This window comes from Neodiprion pinetum, chromosome 1 (assembly GCF_021155775.2).
Source record: "Neodiprion pinetum isolate iyNeoPine1 chromosome 1, iyNeoPine1.2, whole genome shotgun sequence".
Taxonomy (NCBI): Eukaryota; Metazoa; Arthropoda; class Insecta; order Hymenoptera; family Diprionidae; genus Neodiprion; species Neodiprion pinetum.
In genome coordinates this window covers 40,763,701-40,781,795 of record NC_060232.1, presented here as the reverse complement: position 1 = coordinate 40,781,795, position 18,095 = coordinate 40,763,701, and the positions used below count along the sequence as shown (strand labels likewise).

The window sequence follows — 18,095 nt, the reverse complement described above, 5'->3', positions numbered from 1 at the left end:
GTGCATGAAAGAGGGCGGAGGGGAGAGGGGCTCACGGAGCTGCAGCGCGGTGGGCGGAATGACAATTTGACCCCTTCGAGAGCGGAAGGGAGGAAGGGCGGAAGGGAGAAGGAGGCCACGGGCACACGGCGATGATCCGGTATGGAGATACCCACCAATGTGAACTAATTAATCAATTCAAAGTTTCGGTTTTCCCTGCGACGCGATTCGTCCGGTCGTTCGTACAGGGTGAATAGAAACCAGAAATTATGTTGTCAGTTTGCTTGGGCGCGTGTATCGCTCTCCGCCCCCGCTTTCCACCGCCCAGCCCGTGTCGCCACGGCTAGTTACGAGGGTATTCACTGCGAATTACAGACCACAACTTGATTGTGCGAAACCGCAGAGTCTCGACGCCGCGACGCCGGGGTAACGGGGGTGCGCGTCTCCTCTCCTCTCCTCTCCTCTCCTCTCCTCTCCTCTCCACTCCTCTCCACGTCTCCTCGTTCCTCGTCATTTTACCATCGCGGCTTCTACATTCTTCCGATCAACGATCCCTTTTTCTCGACCGTCGGCTGAAAAATGAAAGATTGTCAATGAAAAAAAATTATACGCTCTTTTTTTGCTTCAGATAGCTCTCTGAAGCCAAAAGGGCGTAAAACAAGTATAAGCGCTTCCGGCGTTAGCGACGCAATTTTATATTCTGTAGGTGAAATTCAACCCAAGTTGCAGAAGAGTGTGATTTTAATTACGCCGAGATAGATTGAGAGAATAATTGCAAGATACGATAAACAACGATGCAACAGTCTGCCGGAGGAAATGTCAAAATATTTGTAATGGATCGCGGATTATAATCGGTAAGCGTTCAACACCAGCGGGAAAAGAGCTTGACGTCGAGTCAAATTTGGCAAGTTTTGAATGCTTGGTTAACGCTAACGCGTTGTCAAAAGGCGCCGGTTGTGGGCGAGGGGTAAAGAATTACGGGGACCAACGTGGCCGCATATCCGCGGGCCTAGGCGTGGGAGCCGAACACGTGCCAATCTCGTATCTGGGGCAACAATCCCGCCGCAGGCTGCCTCGTTGCTCGTCAAATAAAATAGATCCTCGATAAGGCTGCGAGGCCTCGCCGCCACCGCCCCCGCCGCTTGGCGTTTCAATTTTCGTCTTATAACGTAGCTCGGGTAAAATCCGTCGCAAACAAAAATTAATGTTTCTTAGAAAAAGTACGAGTATCAAGATGCGACGTGAAAAGGATTCGAATTATCGTGCTACGGAGACGTAAGAATGCGCGAATGAAATAAAGACTGTATATTATGTTTATTGAAGGAAATTTGCACGACGGGAAAGATGTTACGTAAGTTGATTCGCTTTGAAATGGTTCGTCTTATTTAAAGAAACAGGTATTAAGCGAGGAGTAATGTCAACGCGTCACTTTTGAACATCCACATTTGCAAAGGTTGGGGGCGGGCTTGAAGTTCTGAATTTGAAAGGTTTCGAATTATTTGGTGGCGAAACTTGAAGTAAAGAAATCAAACTTTGACGAAACAACCAAGTTTTGGATGGTCGGAAGACCGACGGATCAATGTTCCGGAATGCAAGATTTCGAAAATTCAAGCTTTGATGGAGTTAAATTCCGAAAATTAAAATATTCTTACACAGCGTAGTTACCCAACGAATGGGTGGAAAAGATCAGAAAAATCGAAGTTCAGAATGACCAGAATTATTAACGGAAAAATATCGAAAATCCGAAACAAAGAAGGATCAAAATGGTGAAATTTCACCAAGCCAGAAATTCACGTAATTGAAAATCTTCGATCATTCGGAATTTCGTTTTTTCAAATCTCTGAATTTTCTCATTGTCTCACATTCGGAACTTTGAGCGTCGGGTTTCGGACCGTTCGAAACTTTGATATTTCGTCAGAGTTTGATTCCTTTGCTTTAAGTTTCACTAAACTTTTCAAATTCGAATTCTCAACCCCGCCCCAAAAATAGCAACGTAAACGAGAGGAATAAGAAGTAAGGATAAGGAAGGATAAGAAAAAGAAGAAGAAGAAAGCGGGTGTAAAGGGAGGATGCGAAGGAAGGCGGAATAGACGCGACTTATTCAATTAAAACATGGGGCGGGGTCGGGGCGGGGGGGGCGGAAATTTTTACCTCTCACCTCCTCTGTTTCATCCTTTAGCTTTTTCTCTTCCCTCGGCATAAATCAACGGGCAACGAGGAAATTATGCCGCTTGGCTGTTTGGACAATTTTCCAGTCGTTTAGAGCTTAATATCTTCCACTAGGTTCGCCGAGGGTGTCACGTCATCTTGTCTCCCGGTGCTGCTGCGCTGCTGCCGGTGATGCTGGCGAGGCGGTGGCGAGCGGATTTGGAAATTATGCAAATCCAACGCCGCCCCGAGTACCCGACGACAAATATTCACACGAGCCGACGACGCGCCCCGCTTATCCTCATCTCCCATCGAAGGCTTAGGAATCATCTGCTTTTTCCAACCCGAGCGAGCACGAGCTGCAGGCATTACATGCGCACCTACCTGCAAGGTGAAACCTGATCCTCGTTCCTCGTCACTTTTGACCTCCCGTCTCTTTGTTTTCGGAGAGAAAAGGAAGTCGTTGCAATCGCCCCGATGACGAAACGGTGAACCGATTAGACTTTGGCTTCGATCGGTTCGGTACTTTTTCAATTATTTGAATGAAAAAATTCCAAGAAAATTGAATAAAAATGATGATATCTTGAGAATGGGTGAATGAATTTGAGTGATGCGGTTTTTTTGGTCACTCGTCACGAATCTAAGATTAGATTTGCAAATTTTTAATTCATCGTATTCAATAAGAATGAGACAAAACTAAGAACATTTGATAGTGAATCTGGAGTCAGATTGCCAGATCCAAAATGGCGATCCAATATGGTGGAAAAAAATTTTAAAGTATTCCGATTTTGATAGAAATTGGTAGGCGGAGGTTTGTTGGGTTACCGATAACGAATCCGAGGTCCGACTTCCAAAATTTGTAACGGAGGATCCATTATAGTGACTCAAAATAAATAACATCGTCATCTTTTTGTGTAAAATACTATCCAAAGGCTTCAAAATCGTTAATCACGAATCTGAATTTGTAGTCCAAAGTTCCAATTGGATATTATTCTTTCTTTTTTCTCTCTTTACGAACTCGGAACCGGCGGTGTGAGAACGGGAAGTTCGAGGGCTGGCTCGTGGCCAGTCCAAAGCAGCTTGTTTTCTGTCCGAATATAGCGTGAATTTGAATTTTCGACGGTCAAGTGATCCTGTATTTGACACATTTACGGAACGTTTTCATCTCTACGAAAATGAAAATTCATCTACGCCGCGAAGGTGAAAGAAAAAAAAGGAAATAAAATCGAAGCCCAATATATCCAGCAGAGGCCGATAATGGTGCGGCACATGTACATATTCACATGTATACGTATATGTATATGTATATACATATATTAACCCTGTATTCCGAATCGAAAATATCCTCTCCCAGGGAGGAAAAATATGCGAAATATTTTCGCTGCCAGGAGCCTCGAGCTATACATGGGATGTATAGGCACTGTATACGTGTGTATGTATATTTTCTCCTTTGTCGCGTAATAAAGCAGCAATACCGGGTGTGTTCCATTCTTTGTGCGATACGTGTAAAACGAATATTATACTGGACTACGCCTAACACAGCTAATTCCACCTCTGCCTGCTTCCTGCAGATTTTCATTCGCCATTCGCAAGCGTCTTTGTACAACAAACCTTCACCTTTGTCACGGTGCGTTACATACATATGTATACCTATAATTCTTCTTCGCGGCGAAAATGTGAAGAACGTTGCCGGAAAAAGTTGAAACACGTGTAAGAAAATCGATGACGAGACCATGCAAAACGATGATGTAGAGATACGTTGCATGCCTCTGTGCTGTAGATGCGTGTAATATAATAATAATAACAACAATAATGATGGTTTATTGTGCAATATATACATTGAATTTAAGCAGTGGCGTATGAAAAAATCTCTGCCGAACATCCCAACGCCGGATACGCGGCGGATCCCCGTGGTACAAGGTATAAGGGTCTGGCTACAGCTGGCGAGCTTTGAACGCCGGTTGGAAATAGCTCGAAAGGAACGATAATCCGGGTACGTAAGTACTCGAGCTGGAAACGCATACAACCCGCCCACGTGTTGGCACACAGCAAATATATTACCCCTCGGATGAAAACGCTTTTTTCACCGCGAACGTTAATATCGTATCCCATTGATCGGGATCGGCGAGCGAACGAACGAACGCTCTCGTCCCCCTCTTCTACCGCCTAACTCGAGATAAGATACCGAATCCTGGTCAATTTAACTCCACTTTCGATGATCAGTGCGACGTTCGTCAAACCGTTCGCCGGACATATTTGTTTTTCGATGTCTTTCATGCCAGAGAACGTTGAGGTACCTATAATGTGGAGACTTTGCCGGAACGATCAAGTTATTATTTATTTATTTATTTTTTTTTTTTTTATTTTGTGTGTCAAGCATGCATTCATCTGGTGGATTTTCGATCAAATATCTGTCGGGGTGGGGTTGACTTTCCGAATGTGAAAAGTTCCGAAAGCGCCTAATTTGAAATTATTTGGCGGCGAAATTCGAAGTAAAGAAATCAAACTTTGAAGAAACAACAAGGTTCCGAAAAGTCAAGTTACGATAGAGGAAAATTCCGAAAAATGAAGTTTCGATAGAGTAAAGTTCCGAAAGTTAAAATTTACTCATATAACGTAGTTTACTCAACGAAAGGATTCCCAACGTAAAAATATCAAATATTCGAAACAAAGAAAGATCAAAGTGATGAATCCTCACCGAGCCAGAAATTCGGTGAACTGAAAATTTTGGTTCATTCGGAATTTCCATGTTTCAGATTTAAAAATTTTCTCATTCTCGCCCCTTCCGAATCTTGCACTTTCGGAACTTTTCAAACACGGTATTTCAACCCCGCCCCAAAGATCATTTTTCCCGAGTGACAGTTTTATGATCGTTAAACAAGGAGACACTTTCCGTATGAGAAATCTGAGCTCCAGTTTTCGCGATTTAACGAGGTCGAGGAATTGCGTGAGGTTCGCACGCGGGGGTCACGCAGCGATATTAATTTCGCGGCACAATGTACAAAGCTAATTATCAGCGTATCGAGCTTCGCCTCTGCCGCGCATAAGCGTGCAACTCTGCTTGGATCGCTGTATCACCCCCCCTGTTGAGAATGCAAGTAATATTTTGGCGTAACGATAATTCGAAATGCGACGGTATTCGAGGAAACGATACAACTGTCAGCGGACAGGCAGGCATTTGTACCTATCGACAAATCCTCCTTCCTCCCTCCCTCCCGCCATTCCTCTCCTCCGCGCTGTTACAGGCTCATTGATCCGCGAAACGAATGCTCACGTGCCCCTCGCTAAATATTATTTAACGGACCGCTTAACGGGATTATCATGTACGTTAATACGTGCATTCTCGCTTATACCTTGGAATATTATGGGCCATGCACCATGGATATTATATTCCTATGCGTACGCTCGACGGTGTGCATGGAAATTACTCGAATCCTCCGCGTACTGCAGTCTACTTCAGCGATAACGACCGGCGCACGTGTGGTGTTCCTTCGTTTTCGAAAAAAAAAAAAAATCAAATCCGCTGGATCGGTAAGAACTGACAACGAGAAAAAGGCGAGTGGCGGATTTTGCCTGACCTTGATAGGACCAGCCTGAAAACTTGACGCTGGAATGCGGTTCGATCTCGTGTGATATTGGCGAAGAAATTTTTTGCATCGCTTTCATTCTGTTCTAGAAAATTGGGTCAGTTCCGAGCCGAGAAAACTGCGTCGATTGAAAAAAAAGTATCTCTAGAATCGTTGGCCATCCTTCGAAAATTCATTATTTTTAGTCGTTTCATGACGTTGTCTGCATGAAATAACTCGAATACTATTCGGACCAATTGTATGCGAAATCTGATCGGTTATGAGTTGAGAAAAATAATCCAAATTCGGTTATTCGGTCTGCAAATATCGTGGGAAAAAAAATTGATCGCTTATCCAAACCCAGATACCAATCCAAAAATGGTCGGAGTTGATTATATAGACCTTGAAACGGTGAGATTTAGTGAAAACTCAAGTTTTAATTTTCGAAGTGATTACAGCAATTTCATATTTTCTCTGAAAGTGGTAAAACGAGAATCGAAAAACCAAAAGCGCACACTGACAAAAGAATTTGTTTTACTGTTAAGTAACGCATACTTCGGTATGGCAAGGTAAGGTTTCGTTACTATTATGAAATTTAAGTCGAGCCAAACATGATTTGTTAGTTAATTTGGCAATGGCCACTGAGCTAAAAATAATCGACGCATCGATTAATCAGATCCAGAAAATAATCGCACACAACTCGATTGAATGGTTAAAAATTAATCGATTAATCGATCGTTCCGTATTTTTTTGAAATGGAAAAGTTCTTTAATAATTTATAGTTTCATTCATCTTTCAGTTATTATATCAAACAGGTACTCGGTAAGTAATACATTGATAATAATTGATACTCCAGACACGTAAACTGCATTGCGTCGTTCATGGGAGTAAAAAACAAAAACCGATTGCGAGGAAAGATAATCGATTATTTTTAATCATCCTTATGATAACAATAAACAAACTCCTATCGATCAACAGTTTACTCAACTATGTAATTTGACAATGCTAACGAAACATTTATTTCACAATATCCAAATATGCGTTAGTTTAACATTGAATAAACTCTTTTCTCACCGCGCGGTTCTTTTACGCTGATCCGTGCATCGCGTGCAAGTGTGATGCTTATTATTATTGTTATTATTATTATGAATCTCGCCGTCAGAACATCCACCGACTGCGCAATGCGGAGTGTATAATATCACGGAGACGAGAGCTGCCGCCGAAGTGGAAAAGTTGGTGTCGGTGGAAAGTTAGAGTTGGATTGTTAAGCTAACGATCGGAAACGGCTCCTCGGCAGCTTGCGCCTCGTTTCGCCGATCAATCAAGGCGCAACCTGCACTCCGAGGCTGCAGCTGATCTGGAATCCTTGTCTAGTGATACACAGGCCGGCGTGACGAAAACGCCGAGGGTCCACGTCCGTCGAGGCCGATGTGGAAGGGCGGCAATATCTCAATTTAACAAACCCCAAACGAACCGGGAAGATTGTCAGCTCGATAACGCGGATGTCCGATCTTTATCAATTGATTGTCGACAAACACATCGGGGATGATGCGGGAGGGGCGGCGGAAACGAGTCGCCTCGAACCCTCCGATTTTATTAATAGGGAGAAAAGAGATCTCCTCGATTCGTCCACGCCTATTGTCATTATTGCACCGACCACCACAGCCCCTTATTTTCAACGGGGCCTCGGCCTTTTCTTTCTTTTCATCGAGTTGTAATCGTCGGTGTAAACCGGAAACGCTTCGCTGCGCAATCGGCGTATGTCTGTCTAATTCTACGAGACGTCAATTGAAAATTCCACAATTCGATCTGTCGGCAAGAAATCTATGATCAGTCACGTCGTCGCCTGGTATCTTTAATTCGGAGAAAACAGTCGCACGAAGTGAGTGAATTGAAGTCATTTTTTGTTTTTAAAAGTTGTTTTCGAACCGCTCTAGCTCGTTTCGTCCTTGATTACATATTCCTAATTTTATCACTCTTAAAGTTCAATAACAAAAAAAAAAAAAAAAAAGGAAAAAAAAAAGTGGCGATAACGCCGGCAAAAAAGAAGCCGAAAAAGGGCGAAAGGGTGGAACAAGGGAGAATTCGATGTCGACCATCGGATTCTCCGCGGGCATAGATATACGTCATACTATACAAGGGTAACAACAATCGTTCTCGAAATTTCTACGACTTGTCATGGCTAACCAGCCACACATATTTGCGTTCCACTCGAGACTCGCGCTCAGCTCGGACACACTTCGTTCTAATGAACGCGTCGGATCGGTCCGAGTGGATTTATGTCCAATTATTTTTCGGCGAACCGGACATCGTCCGCCGAGAGGAGGAGAGACTTATTCCACGCTTCTGCATCGTGGATATAATACTGCATCGGCTTTCACCCTCCCGCGGCATGCAGAGAATGAAATAGCAGCAGGGGTGGCAAACACCCGAGGTGACAGTTACGGCTACGCCCGAACAACTCCGGCAGCTATATCCGAAATTATAATTTCAAATACCCTGGCGGATCCTTAAGATCCACCCACGTGGGCTTTATTTAGTCACCTCCGAATTTACAGTTTAATATTGCTGTTTGAGCCTCGTGTTCAAATATCATCTGCGGTGGGTGTAATGAATGTTATGACTCATAATTATTCACACCTTGCAAGATTTTATCTTGACAAAATCCGTATTTAATACTTGTTACGAATTCACCTACTTTTTCAATTACAATCGTATGATCGGAATGTATGAAATAAAAAGCGAACAAGTGCAGCTGGGGTTAATCGAGTTGAATCGAAAAAATAATTTAATACAGTTCTTTTTTTCATTTTATGTAAACAGAACATGGATTGCATTTGGTGAATGAAAGATTTATTTTAAATATGTTCGTCTGATCGAACAGCGATGTCTGCAGTAGCTGTGCCATTCGTGCAGAGTTCATCTACGAACAAGATTAGCTAACGCTTAGCGAAATTGGACTGACCTCAAAAATTCGGCAATATAAAGAGTAACGCGTGTAGTCTTGGAATGATTTTCAAGATGATCAAGATCAACGGTTTGCAGTTTTTTTGCGATAAGTTACACCACGATTACAATATTTCACGATTACCTACTCACATTTTCAAGTCATTACCGAATACTATTTCAGATATAAATTTCTTCGTGCTTCAATTAATTTAAGACATTTCTGTAACCCCAAATGATTTCTCATGACCAGGAATGATTACCGATGCAGAAGACAATTTCAAAACTATTCGGAGATCACGACATCGTTTCGAACGATATCGACACCATGATTAGGTACTCAAATTTTCGAGTGATTGCGAGATACTGCATGAGAAATAAATCTCCTCGACGAGCCCTCCCGAGACCGTGCCCGTTTTCTTCTTGCTAAACGTCCTTAGGACCAGACGTCCACAGAAAGAAGGACGTTACTCTCGGTGTCTCTCGACGGTTGTGCAACAAACGGACACGAGCGAGGGCGAGGGGAGGGCTTCAAATGATTAAACGGAGGGCGGAGGATCAGTAGGCGTCCAATCTAGCGTTTAATTAAGACACGTTAAAACAACGAAGCGACCGTGGGATCAATTGACAATTACTGACTTGCCGAGGGGCGTCCCGACGCTTCGGCGACGCCGCGCGTCACTCCATCGGCACAAAGCCCCGGGGGTCGAACCCCGGGTGGCCAACTTATTGCCATCCAATCGCCCGGAGCTTCCACGCCGAACGTCGCGTCTCGGGATACACCGAAATTATTTTTCACCTCTTCCGGGATTTTCCTCGCCCCTCTTCCTCTCGACTCTAAACTCTCCCGCAGCTCTTTACACGCCACCCTTGTTATCATCGGTGACGAGGCTGCCGCTCTCTCCGTCGACGCCTTTCTATTTTCGCCGACAATTAGCCACGCGATCGATTCCTGCTTACGGGATGTTTAAAATTCCTTTTTCCTTTCGCCTCAAGTTTCAACAGTTTGTTTACTCTTTTACTACAAGAAGCTTGAAGAACCCTGTCGAAAAGTTACGTTTAAACGTTTGCAGATCGTCCGAAGATATTATGCCTGAGCTTAAATGGTTTGGGATATGAACAACGGTGAGTCGGAAGATTTCGGATAATTTTGAGTCCGCGAAAACTTGAAATTGAAACATCTAAAGTTTTCAAGTTCAAGCATCGGTATCCGAGTACGTTAACAATTGACGGTATAAGAAACTTTGGGTCAAACCCTCGGTTTCGGCAGGTGATAAAAACTTATTACCGCAGGCAGTGTGAATAACGCAGCTCGCATTGAAGGTGGAAGAAATGCACTTGCGAAATTTCGCGAAACCGAGTGTGATGTTTGACATTCTGGAAAATTGTCGACGAGTATAAAGTTGGCCCGAAAAGAGAGGATGAAACAGGAGTCCGTTAGGATAGTGGCGGGAGGGGAGGGGGAGGCGAGAAAAAAAATGTTTAATCCAGGCAGCATATGGTACATTTCCAAGCTTATCTGACCAAAGTCAAACAAAAGCAGATGTTTGCCGGCGTGGTCAAATAACTCGCCTGCCTTCGCGAGGGGGAAAAGGTTTTAGTATTAGGTACAACGATGCTCTGAACATTTTTAAAGTATAAATTCCGAATATTGAAACATATATCTGATTCAGAAATGCAAGGAGTTTTTTCAACGAGGTCAAACGAACGCCGATTGACGAGCAAGAAGCTACTTCCAGTAAAAACAGAACGAACCCGGACCGTTTAAAATAAAACAATATTTTGCTGGCGACAAAGATCTTCGTTGAAACGAAACCATAAAAGGGAGTCTTTTCATGAAGTAAATGCTCGTTTCTGGTTCTTGAAAAATTGTATTCCCATCTCAGAATTTCTTTCACAGGGTGTGCTGAATTCATAGAAAGCTTGCGAAACTGCGAAATCTGATCATATCAAGACAAATTGTTTTCACCGCGTCGCACTTGGATTCTTGTGAAGTCTTTGTAAGAACATCGTAAAAAGGAGACCGTATCATTTCTGAATATTCAAAGAAAATAACATACCTATAGAAAATTGATGTTCAAAGCTGACGATTGAAGTTCCCTGTGATTGATCACTAGATAAGTAACCCTCTGATACCTCAGTTTCGCCGCAATTGAGAACGTAGCAGATGACACGCGCGATTATGTTCCACAGTTCTCGCGAATTCAAACAGCCAAGAAACATCCTCTGACGTTCTAATCATGAAGTCTTACCGACAAATTTCCCTTACGAATCGCATACAAATATGAGGTTAAACTTGTTAGTCGGAATTACTTTCCGGAATAGCTTTTCGTAACTGACGATATTCACCTGCTCTGAAATCATCTCGACGCATTTGCGTCGTATCAGGATGTTCTTCCAGCGTGCCGAGTTATTTGTATCGCCGGAAAATCGGCGAGAAACGTTCAGACGAGACGATCAAAAATTTGAAAGGAATCTGTTTCAAGGAACGACATGCACGGCAGCAAATTCTTTTCTGTTCTCACAAGTCTGGCGTGTATTGAAATTGATTCGCGTGTCTGAGCTATGCGGAGCGGCGCTGCAGCGTCCCGACGCCGAACGCGTCGTGAACGAGAGAAAATACCTCGGAGAAAGAGATATAAATGAAGGTATGGGGCAAGGTGGAAGGGAAGAGAAGCGAGGAGAAGGAGCTTTGTAATTCGCGATTGCGATTGAAAGACCTTCAGGGTGAAAATTTTAACAATAGATTTTTTTTATCACAAGCATTCTATCTCCTCGATTCTGCGGCAGTTCTGCTATTGACTGCGACTACCGGTCAGATGTTGATTATTTTTTATCGTTTTTGTTTTTCGTTTCGGTTTGTTTTGTTTTTTGAACTGTTATACCCACCTCTTAGCGTTTCATTTTTTCGGAACGATATTGAATTTCTGGGTATTAATAGGGTTGCCATCCGATATGGAAAACTCGAAACGCTGGAATAGCCAGGGTTTTTTTGTTTGAAAAAAACAGAGGAATCCTTTTGACGATGTTTGGTAAGACAGCAAATTTGATACTCGAACTTTCATAGCTTTCCAAATGTTATGGTTTCAACGAAATACACGTACTAATATAGCATTATACGCGAGTAAGCGTGATTCTGTTTGTGGTAAAAATTAAAATACAAACGAAGTAAAAAAGCTTTGCAATAACTTGCACGTGATTTGCGAGGATTGATGCAAATTTTCTTTAAAAAAAAAAAAAGACAATTTTGATAATCTGGATAACCTAGAAAAGTCTGAAAAATTCACGATGTTAAATAATAATAAAATAAAAACTAATAAAAAAAATTAATATCTTAACCAATCACCTCGCTAATCAGATATTTCTATAAATGCAGCACGTGTACGGAAAATTTGCATGCTAATTTCGATCGTGTAGGAAAAATACTTCAATTACAGTAAAACATGAGTCACGAAAAAACAGGATAAAGTCGTTAATATGAGTCAGTATTAACGCGATGCAAAGAAAAGAGAAAAAAAAAGAAAGAAAAAAAGGAGAAACGAGAGAAGGTAAAGCAATATAAAATAATCCCAGGCGTACTATTAGAGTGTACAGTGACGTTTGAGCGAGAATGATGAATTTCATTCGACGTTAATAATGGATTCCAGTCGAGGACTTGTTTGATTACGCCGTACGGCACGTTAATTACGTTTGCATGAATCCATACGCTGGGCGCAGAGGTTTACATATACTCAACGGGTCATCTTTCAATTCGGATCAAAAGTCAGACCACGGCGCTAATTAATTTCGAATTAAACGGCGCATTAAACTTTGCCTAAGCAAATATGTAAAATTATACAAGGTTCGTAAGGTCCTTGAGAACTTTCCCGTTCCCTCATTATTTGTCCGAATTTTTTTGTCGCTAATTTTTTATCACCCCGGATTATTCAGTGACGTGTCTGGCTAGTTTCCGATGGAAATTGAAAAGCGCCTGAAAACGGTTGCAGAAATCTTACGTTACGCCTTTGTGCATGACCGTTTTTTCTGTCATCTTCTAGCCGCGTCGAAAATTGCAATTCGTACACGTAATCGAGATTGAAATTATGCCTTTGCCAAAAGCTCTGCGAGGGTGTTTATTCGTGACTTTTTAGGCCTCCGTAGTCGAACAATTCAGCTTGTATTCTAATCGCACATACCATCGAAATTACGCCTAGATTTATTCCCGACGCAATACCTTGTACAACTCACCCGAATTCTCGAGGACCCTTCTGTTCGTAATTAATTATTTCGGACAGGCGTGGAGGCGGGACAGAATATTCCAAACATTTGCTGAGATTAAAAACGTGAGGTGCGAAGCTACTTTTCTTAACTTTGTTTCTATCGTTGCAAATGTTTATTTCGCATTAATATTCATGGCCGCATAAGCTGGTGATAACGCTATCGTAATAATGTACAAAACAAACTTTTATTCTCTTTTCTGTCGACGAAATGAAAAACCACACTCGTTTTTGAATATCAGTGTCGTGCCTACTGCAGAAAGAATTTACCAAAATAAAGTAAGAGCGTATCTAAATTGACACTCGTTACAAAAACTTGATTAACGTGGACGTTTTTTTGTTTCGAGTAATCATTTCCTTCGATAAATTCGCAAAAAAATTTTACTCGAGAGTGGTTTCAGCTCTTCTTTGCTCCAGCTCAGCGAGTTAAACAGATTCCTGCAAAGCGCAACGAGGGACACACGAAAGACTGCGCAGCCTCATCTGGCAGCGATACGGAAGCCGAGGTTCCAGCCTGCTCTTCAATTTTGTGATTCCGTCGGTTGCAGAACGAAAGCTGGTTACAAAGCACGCTCGTCCAGACAACAATCGATTCGGAGTCGCGGGCGCGCGGCTTTTCGACTTATTACCGACTGTCGAGACACGATCATTTACCCGCTGTCGATATTTCAGTCAAACGCGAAACATCATGTATCTCGATAAGAGAAAGTAGAGGAATAATAGTTATGAAAATTAATGAAATTACAGCAGCTTGGATTTCGTTCTAAATTTTTTCAGACATGGATTCCGGAACTTTTGTTTATTGCGAAGAATACGCGTGTCATATGACATTTGCCAGTGGAATCTGTGAAATCGATTCCCGCGTTGCAACGTTGAGGGAAAAAGTAGTTCTTATCTATATTAGCCGAGAATTAGAAGGAAACCTATAACATGTGAAAAAATTATAAATGGATTTTCTTATTTATGTGGTACAAACGTCGGTCTTTCCATCCAGTTTATGGACTTCCGTGTATTTTCAAATGATGTCGGAAAATATTTCAGCAATAGCGACCGTGAACGGCGATCAACGGATTTGAATAATTCATTATGACATAGAGTTATCGGCTGTCGAAGAACTTTCGGAAATGCCTAAATGCAGCGTGAAACAGCATCCTTTTACTGATCTGAATATATTTCGAGTCAAAATGTTAAAATACTCTGAGAATGCCGATCAGCCATTAGGTATTTAAATTTTCTGTAAACGATATTCCTACTCCTGCCAGAAATCATTTTGCTGATACGGGATCCACGGGATCGGCTTATAATTACATCGAAGTTACCGAACGAATCTGAGGTAACGACTACGGCTTAACGATCGGGACACCGATTGGCTGATGACCGTCTAATCTAATCACTCTTATTTGACGGAAACTTAACTTATCGAAAATCTATCCAAGCGGCTGAGTAAAAAACCGTTCAAACAGTGTAAACGAAAAAATGGATCCTGTCGCAGCAGCCAAAGCCTTTGTCAAGGATACACTGTCCGTGGAATTTTTCCAGGACAAATCTGACCTGCTGAACAAAATCGTCAGAGCCTTTTTCGAGAAAGTGCCGTTCCAGGTGAGTTCACCAGACATTTAGGTACTCGACCTAATCGTTCAGATTTGAAAACCTTTCACGAAAAACCGTTCGACGAGGTTCTCTCCGCTTTTTGCGGATTTCGTCTTTCTGATCAGTATCGGTATCGGTATTTATCAATGTCCACGACCATATTGAACAATTTGGATTCATCCGTGTCGAGCGAGTTGAACAAATTACAAAGACAAAAATCTCAAAACTCAGAACGTCAAAAGTACTACTCTAGAGAATAAAAAACAGTCGAAGACCTTGAACTAACCGAAACAAACCAAAACACTCAAAGTAAGAGAAACAGAGAAACACAAGTAGACGCGATGGCAGAGATAAAAGATTGCATCCTTATCGACTTGCAGAACATTTCTACGAGCATTCTTCCTCCCGAGCAACGCTTCCCGACGGAACAGGTGATCATAGAGAACGGTATCAGCTTAAAGGGCGGGCTGAACATCCACAACAACTGCTTTTTCAAAATGTTGCTCGAAGCGCTGAGCTACAAGGTTCACCTCGTGGCGGCGAGCGTCGTGCATCCTCCAAAGTCCAAGGCGCCGAGACGCTTCGGAAATCATTGCGCGATCTTGGTTCGAGATTTGGAGAAACCCGGCGATCTTCACCTCGTCGATGTCGGCTCTGGCTACCCCGTCTTCAAGGCTGTTCCTCTCGACCGTCTTCCTTACACGGCGACTGACGTCACTCTGACGTACAGATTCGTCGAAGAATGCGGACAATGGCACAGAGAGCACAAGGTACAAACGGCACGACCGCTGATTTCGACTCGCGTCGCGATTTTTGACGTTGAAAAGTATCAGAACTGGCCTGGGCTTAGGGGCCATTCAAGTATTAGCTAACGCTAAAAAAGGGGTAGGCTATTCGGAGAAACGTTATCATAAATGTTACCCTATAGTATTACTGTGGCGTTCCAGGCAAGCGGTGGTTAACACAGGAAATTCGAAGTGCGTGCTGTGAGACAAAACGTTAACAACGTTAGAGAAGTCACAATATTCCACGATTCGTTTCGTTCTAATAAAAAATAGCTTATTCTATTCGTAAATAACCAGTTTTCTACAAATTATCTCAGACAGATTTTCTGTTGAGTTCGCCAGCTGGGAAAACAAAAATAAAATACATACAATCCTATTAATTTTCAGATGTTGAACTTGTGATTCGACAAGAAATACGTTATTGAAAATCATAATTAAACTCGGGCGATCTGTGGAGGATTCATTTGACAACAGGATCAGATATTACTCGTTAAATATTTTTCGACGTAAAAATAGTAGACTAATGAGATTTCTATGGTATAGTTGAAGCAATGCTGTGTGTATAGTTGCGTTTCCGTGTTTTAACATATTCTCCCCCATCGCGGAAACTTTTACAGCCGAATGTATAAGATCTATAGACTAACTTCAGTGACACTGTTCAAAGCTCCGTTTCGTAAAGTTCCATTATTGTTGCAACATTTTTTCAACGAGACTCTACTACGACTATGCTCTGTACATCCTTAATGTATGCTGAAATCCACGCAGGATGCGGATAGCGAGACGTGGACGCGATTCGTGACGTACGACAAGGAGGCGGTGCAGGCGAGTCCTGCGGAAATGTTCAAAGGACCGGTCGAGGAGCTTTTTCAGGAAGATTGGCTCGTCGCCGGCGTCACGGCCGTCCGCTACCCGCAGCCGGGGTCATCGGCCATCCCGGATGTCCCGGACTTTGGCAGGGACTACGACTACGTCCTCCGCATAGTCAACGACAAGATCACCTTCGGGAACAGCTCGGGATACACGTGGGAGGAACCGGTACCGTTGGACCAGCTAGTCTCCGTATTTCAGACCTACTTTCCAACCGTGCCGAAGGATCAGGTTCAACGAAAGGTTCAGATCCTTTCGGAGGAGGCTGCCGGCTGCAAGTACTGACAATGAGTCGAGTCAAGAGTCGCCTCCGTTGACTTTTTACCACATTTCGGCGATGCTGCGCTGCCGAGTCACGTCGTTCGGACGAAGAACTTTGTCCCGTGTGATTAACGAAAATGATCGTTAACGTTTTCTTGAAGATATAAAAATTTCAATTCATTTCAAAACAATGCGACACGTTTTCTGTAATATTACGAATTTCCTTTGCTTCTCTACGACCAACGATATCACAAGTGCCTGCTTCAATTCTACTTCGTTTCCCTGATCTGCTTCTTTTTTTTTTTTTTTACTGATATAAAAAATGTGGCTATTCGGCTATAAAATTTACACTCTTTCGTCGCAATGAATAACTCGTGCCGGTTCCGTAGATTTGTTTCCAAAGACTTTCAGCCCTGATCAACCCAATCCACATTCGTGATGCACCGTCATCTCAGAATGTGTTTACATAATTGTACAAACCACGTAACACGTTGTGGATAATTCGATAGCCATTCACGCCCAAGTCTCCATGCGTCTGTTACATGAACGAACGCGCCTAAATCGTGCCCCATAAAAAGACTATTCTGTATAAATAACAATTAATATCGAGAAATCATGCACCGGCACGATGTCGAATAAAAAAATGTTTCTTACGTAACGGAAAGTTTTATCGTCACGAAGTTGATGTGTACGAGAATGGTGGATTTTCCAAATGCAGAGGTGTAGCGGATGAAATTTACGTTAGTGTGACGGCAGGCAATAATAATCGCGTTAGTTACCAAGTCAATATGCATTACACCTATCTCTGTATACCTGTAACTAACGAGTTAAACTCGTTCGACCGGCGCGATTAGATAACGAGATAAAGATAACGGTTCAGATTCTATTAGTCAGTAGGTTGAAAATTGATCTCGCTCCGGACACACGCATATCCATTATCTGCCCGTTCCCACGTACCTTATACCTACATAACATGTAGCTTGGATCACACCTGAGTTCACTTTTCACAGAGGTTAATTTACAGAAAGCACTCGCATGGTTGAAGAGGATTAAAGAGGAAATTTCAGAAGGGGATACCAGGAACAGGCATTTTAGTGCAGGACACCTTTCTGTATCGATGGCTTCAACCTTTTTTGAGGGGTTACGTAGGTCTTGAACTTTCAAAGAATCCATAATAAAAGAATTATTTTTTAATCAAACTTAGGGTATATGAGAGATCGATATTTGAATTATATTTCGTAAAGTTTTTATCCAAAAATGTGGCAAATTTAGTCGGTAGTACTTGGTCTCCGAAAACTAGTTCTAAGCGACTGAATTTTCAACACTTATGGATAAGAATTTTACGAAATATAATTCATGTATCTCAAGTTGGATTAAAATAATTTCTTTTATTATGTTTAAAGACAAAAGTCTAGAAAACTTGAGTTTTTTGAAAGACCAATACCCATGCAACCCCCTTAAGAACTGCAACTTGCGAGGATGTTGAAAATGTTGTCATCCGATCATTCTATATCTTATAATAACAGAGCCACGCAGAAGTAAACAGTAAATTCTAAAGAAAGTGTTCGACATTACGTTGAATAACTCATATTCACTTCTCTAGCGTTTCGATCATCATGAACTATAAAAATAAAAATGATCGAAAATCTATTATTTGCGTATGGATTGCTGTTCGCTTGACATATATAATATACATC

The 18,095-nt window shown here is 42.2% G+C and overlaps 1 protein-coding gene across 1 annotated transcript; it reads left to right on the top strand.

Moving 5' to 3' along the window:
* The first annotated feature begins 14,346 nt into the window (after positions 1–14,346).
* On the top strand, positions 14,347–16,589 carry LOC124210820 (uncharacterized). Its single transcript, XM_046609212.1, has 3 exons — positions 14,347–14,494; positions 14,866–15,255; positions 16,036–16,589. The coding sequence occupies exons 1-3, from the start codon at positions 14,372–14,374 to the stop codon at positions 16,420–16,422; spliced, it is 900 nt and encodes a 299-aa protein (XP_046465168.1). The 5' UTR covers positions 14,347–14,371; the 3' UTR covers positions 16,423–16,589.
* The last annotated feature ends 1,506 nt before the right edge of the window (positions 16,590–18,095 follow it).

Coding starts and splice junctions, on each gene's coding strand:
- LOC124210820 (XM_046609212.1), top strand. CDS start 14,372: ATGGATCCTGTCGCAGCAGCCAAAGCCTTTGTCAAGGATACACTGTCC. Junction 14,495..14,865: donor TCGAGAAAGTGCCGTTCCAG/GTGAGTTCACCA, acceptor ATCGACTTGCAG/AACATTTCTACGAGCATTCT. Junction 15,256..16,035: donor AATGGCACAGAGAGCACAAG/GTACAAACGGCA, acceptor AAATCCACGCAG/GATGCGGATAGCGAGACGTG.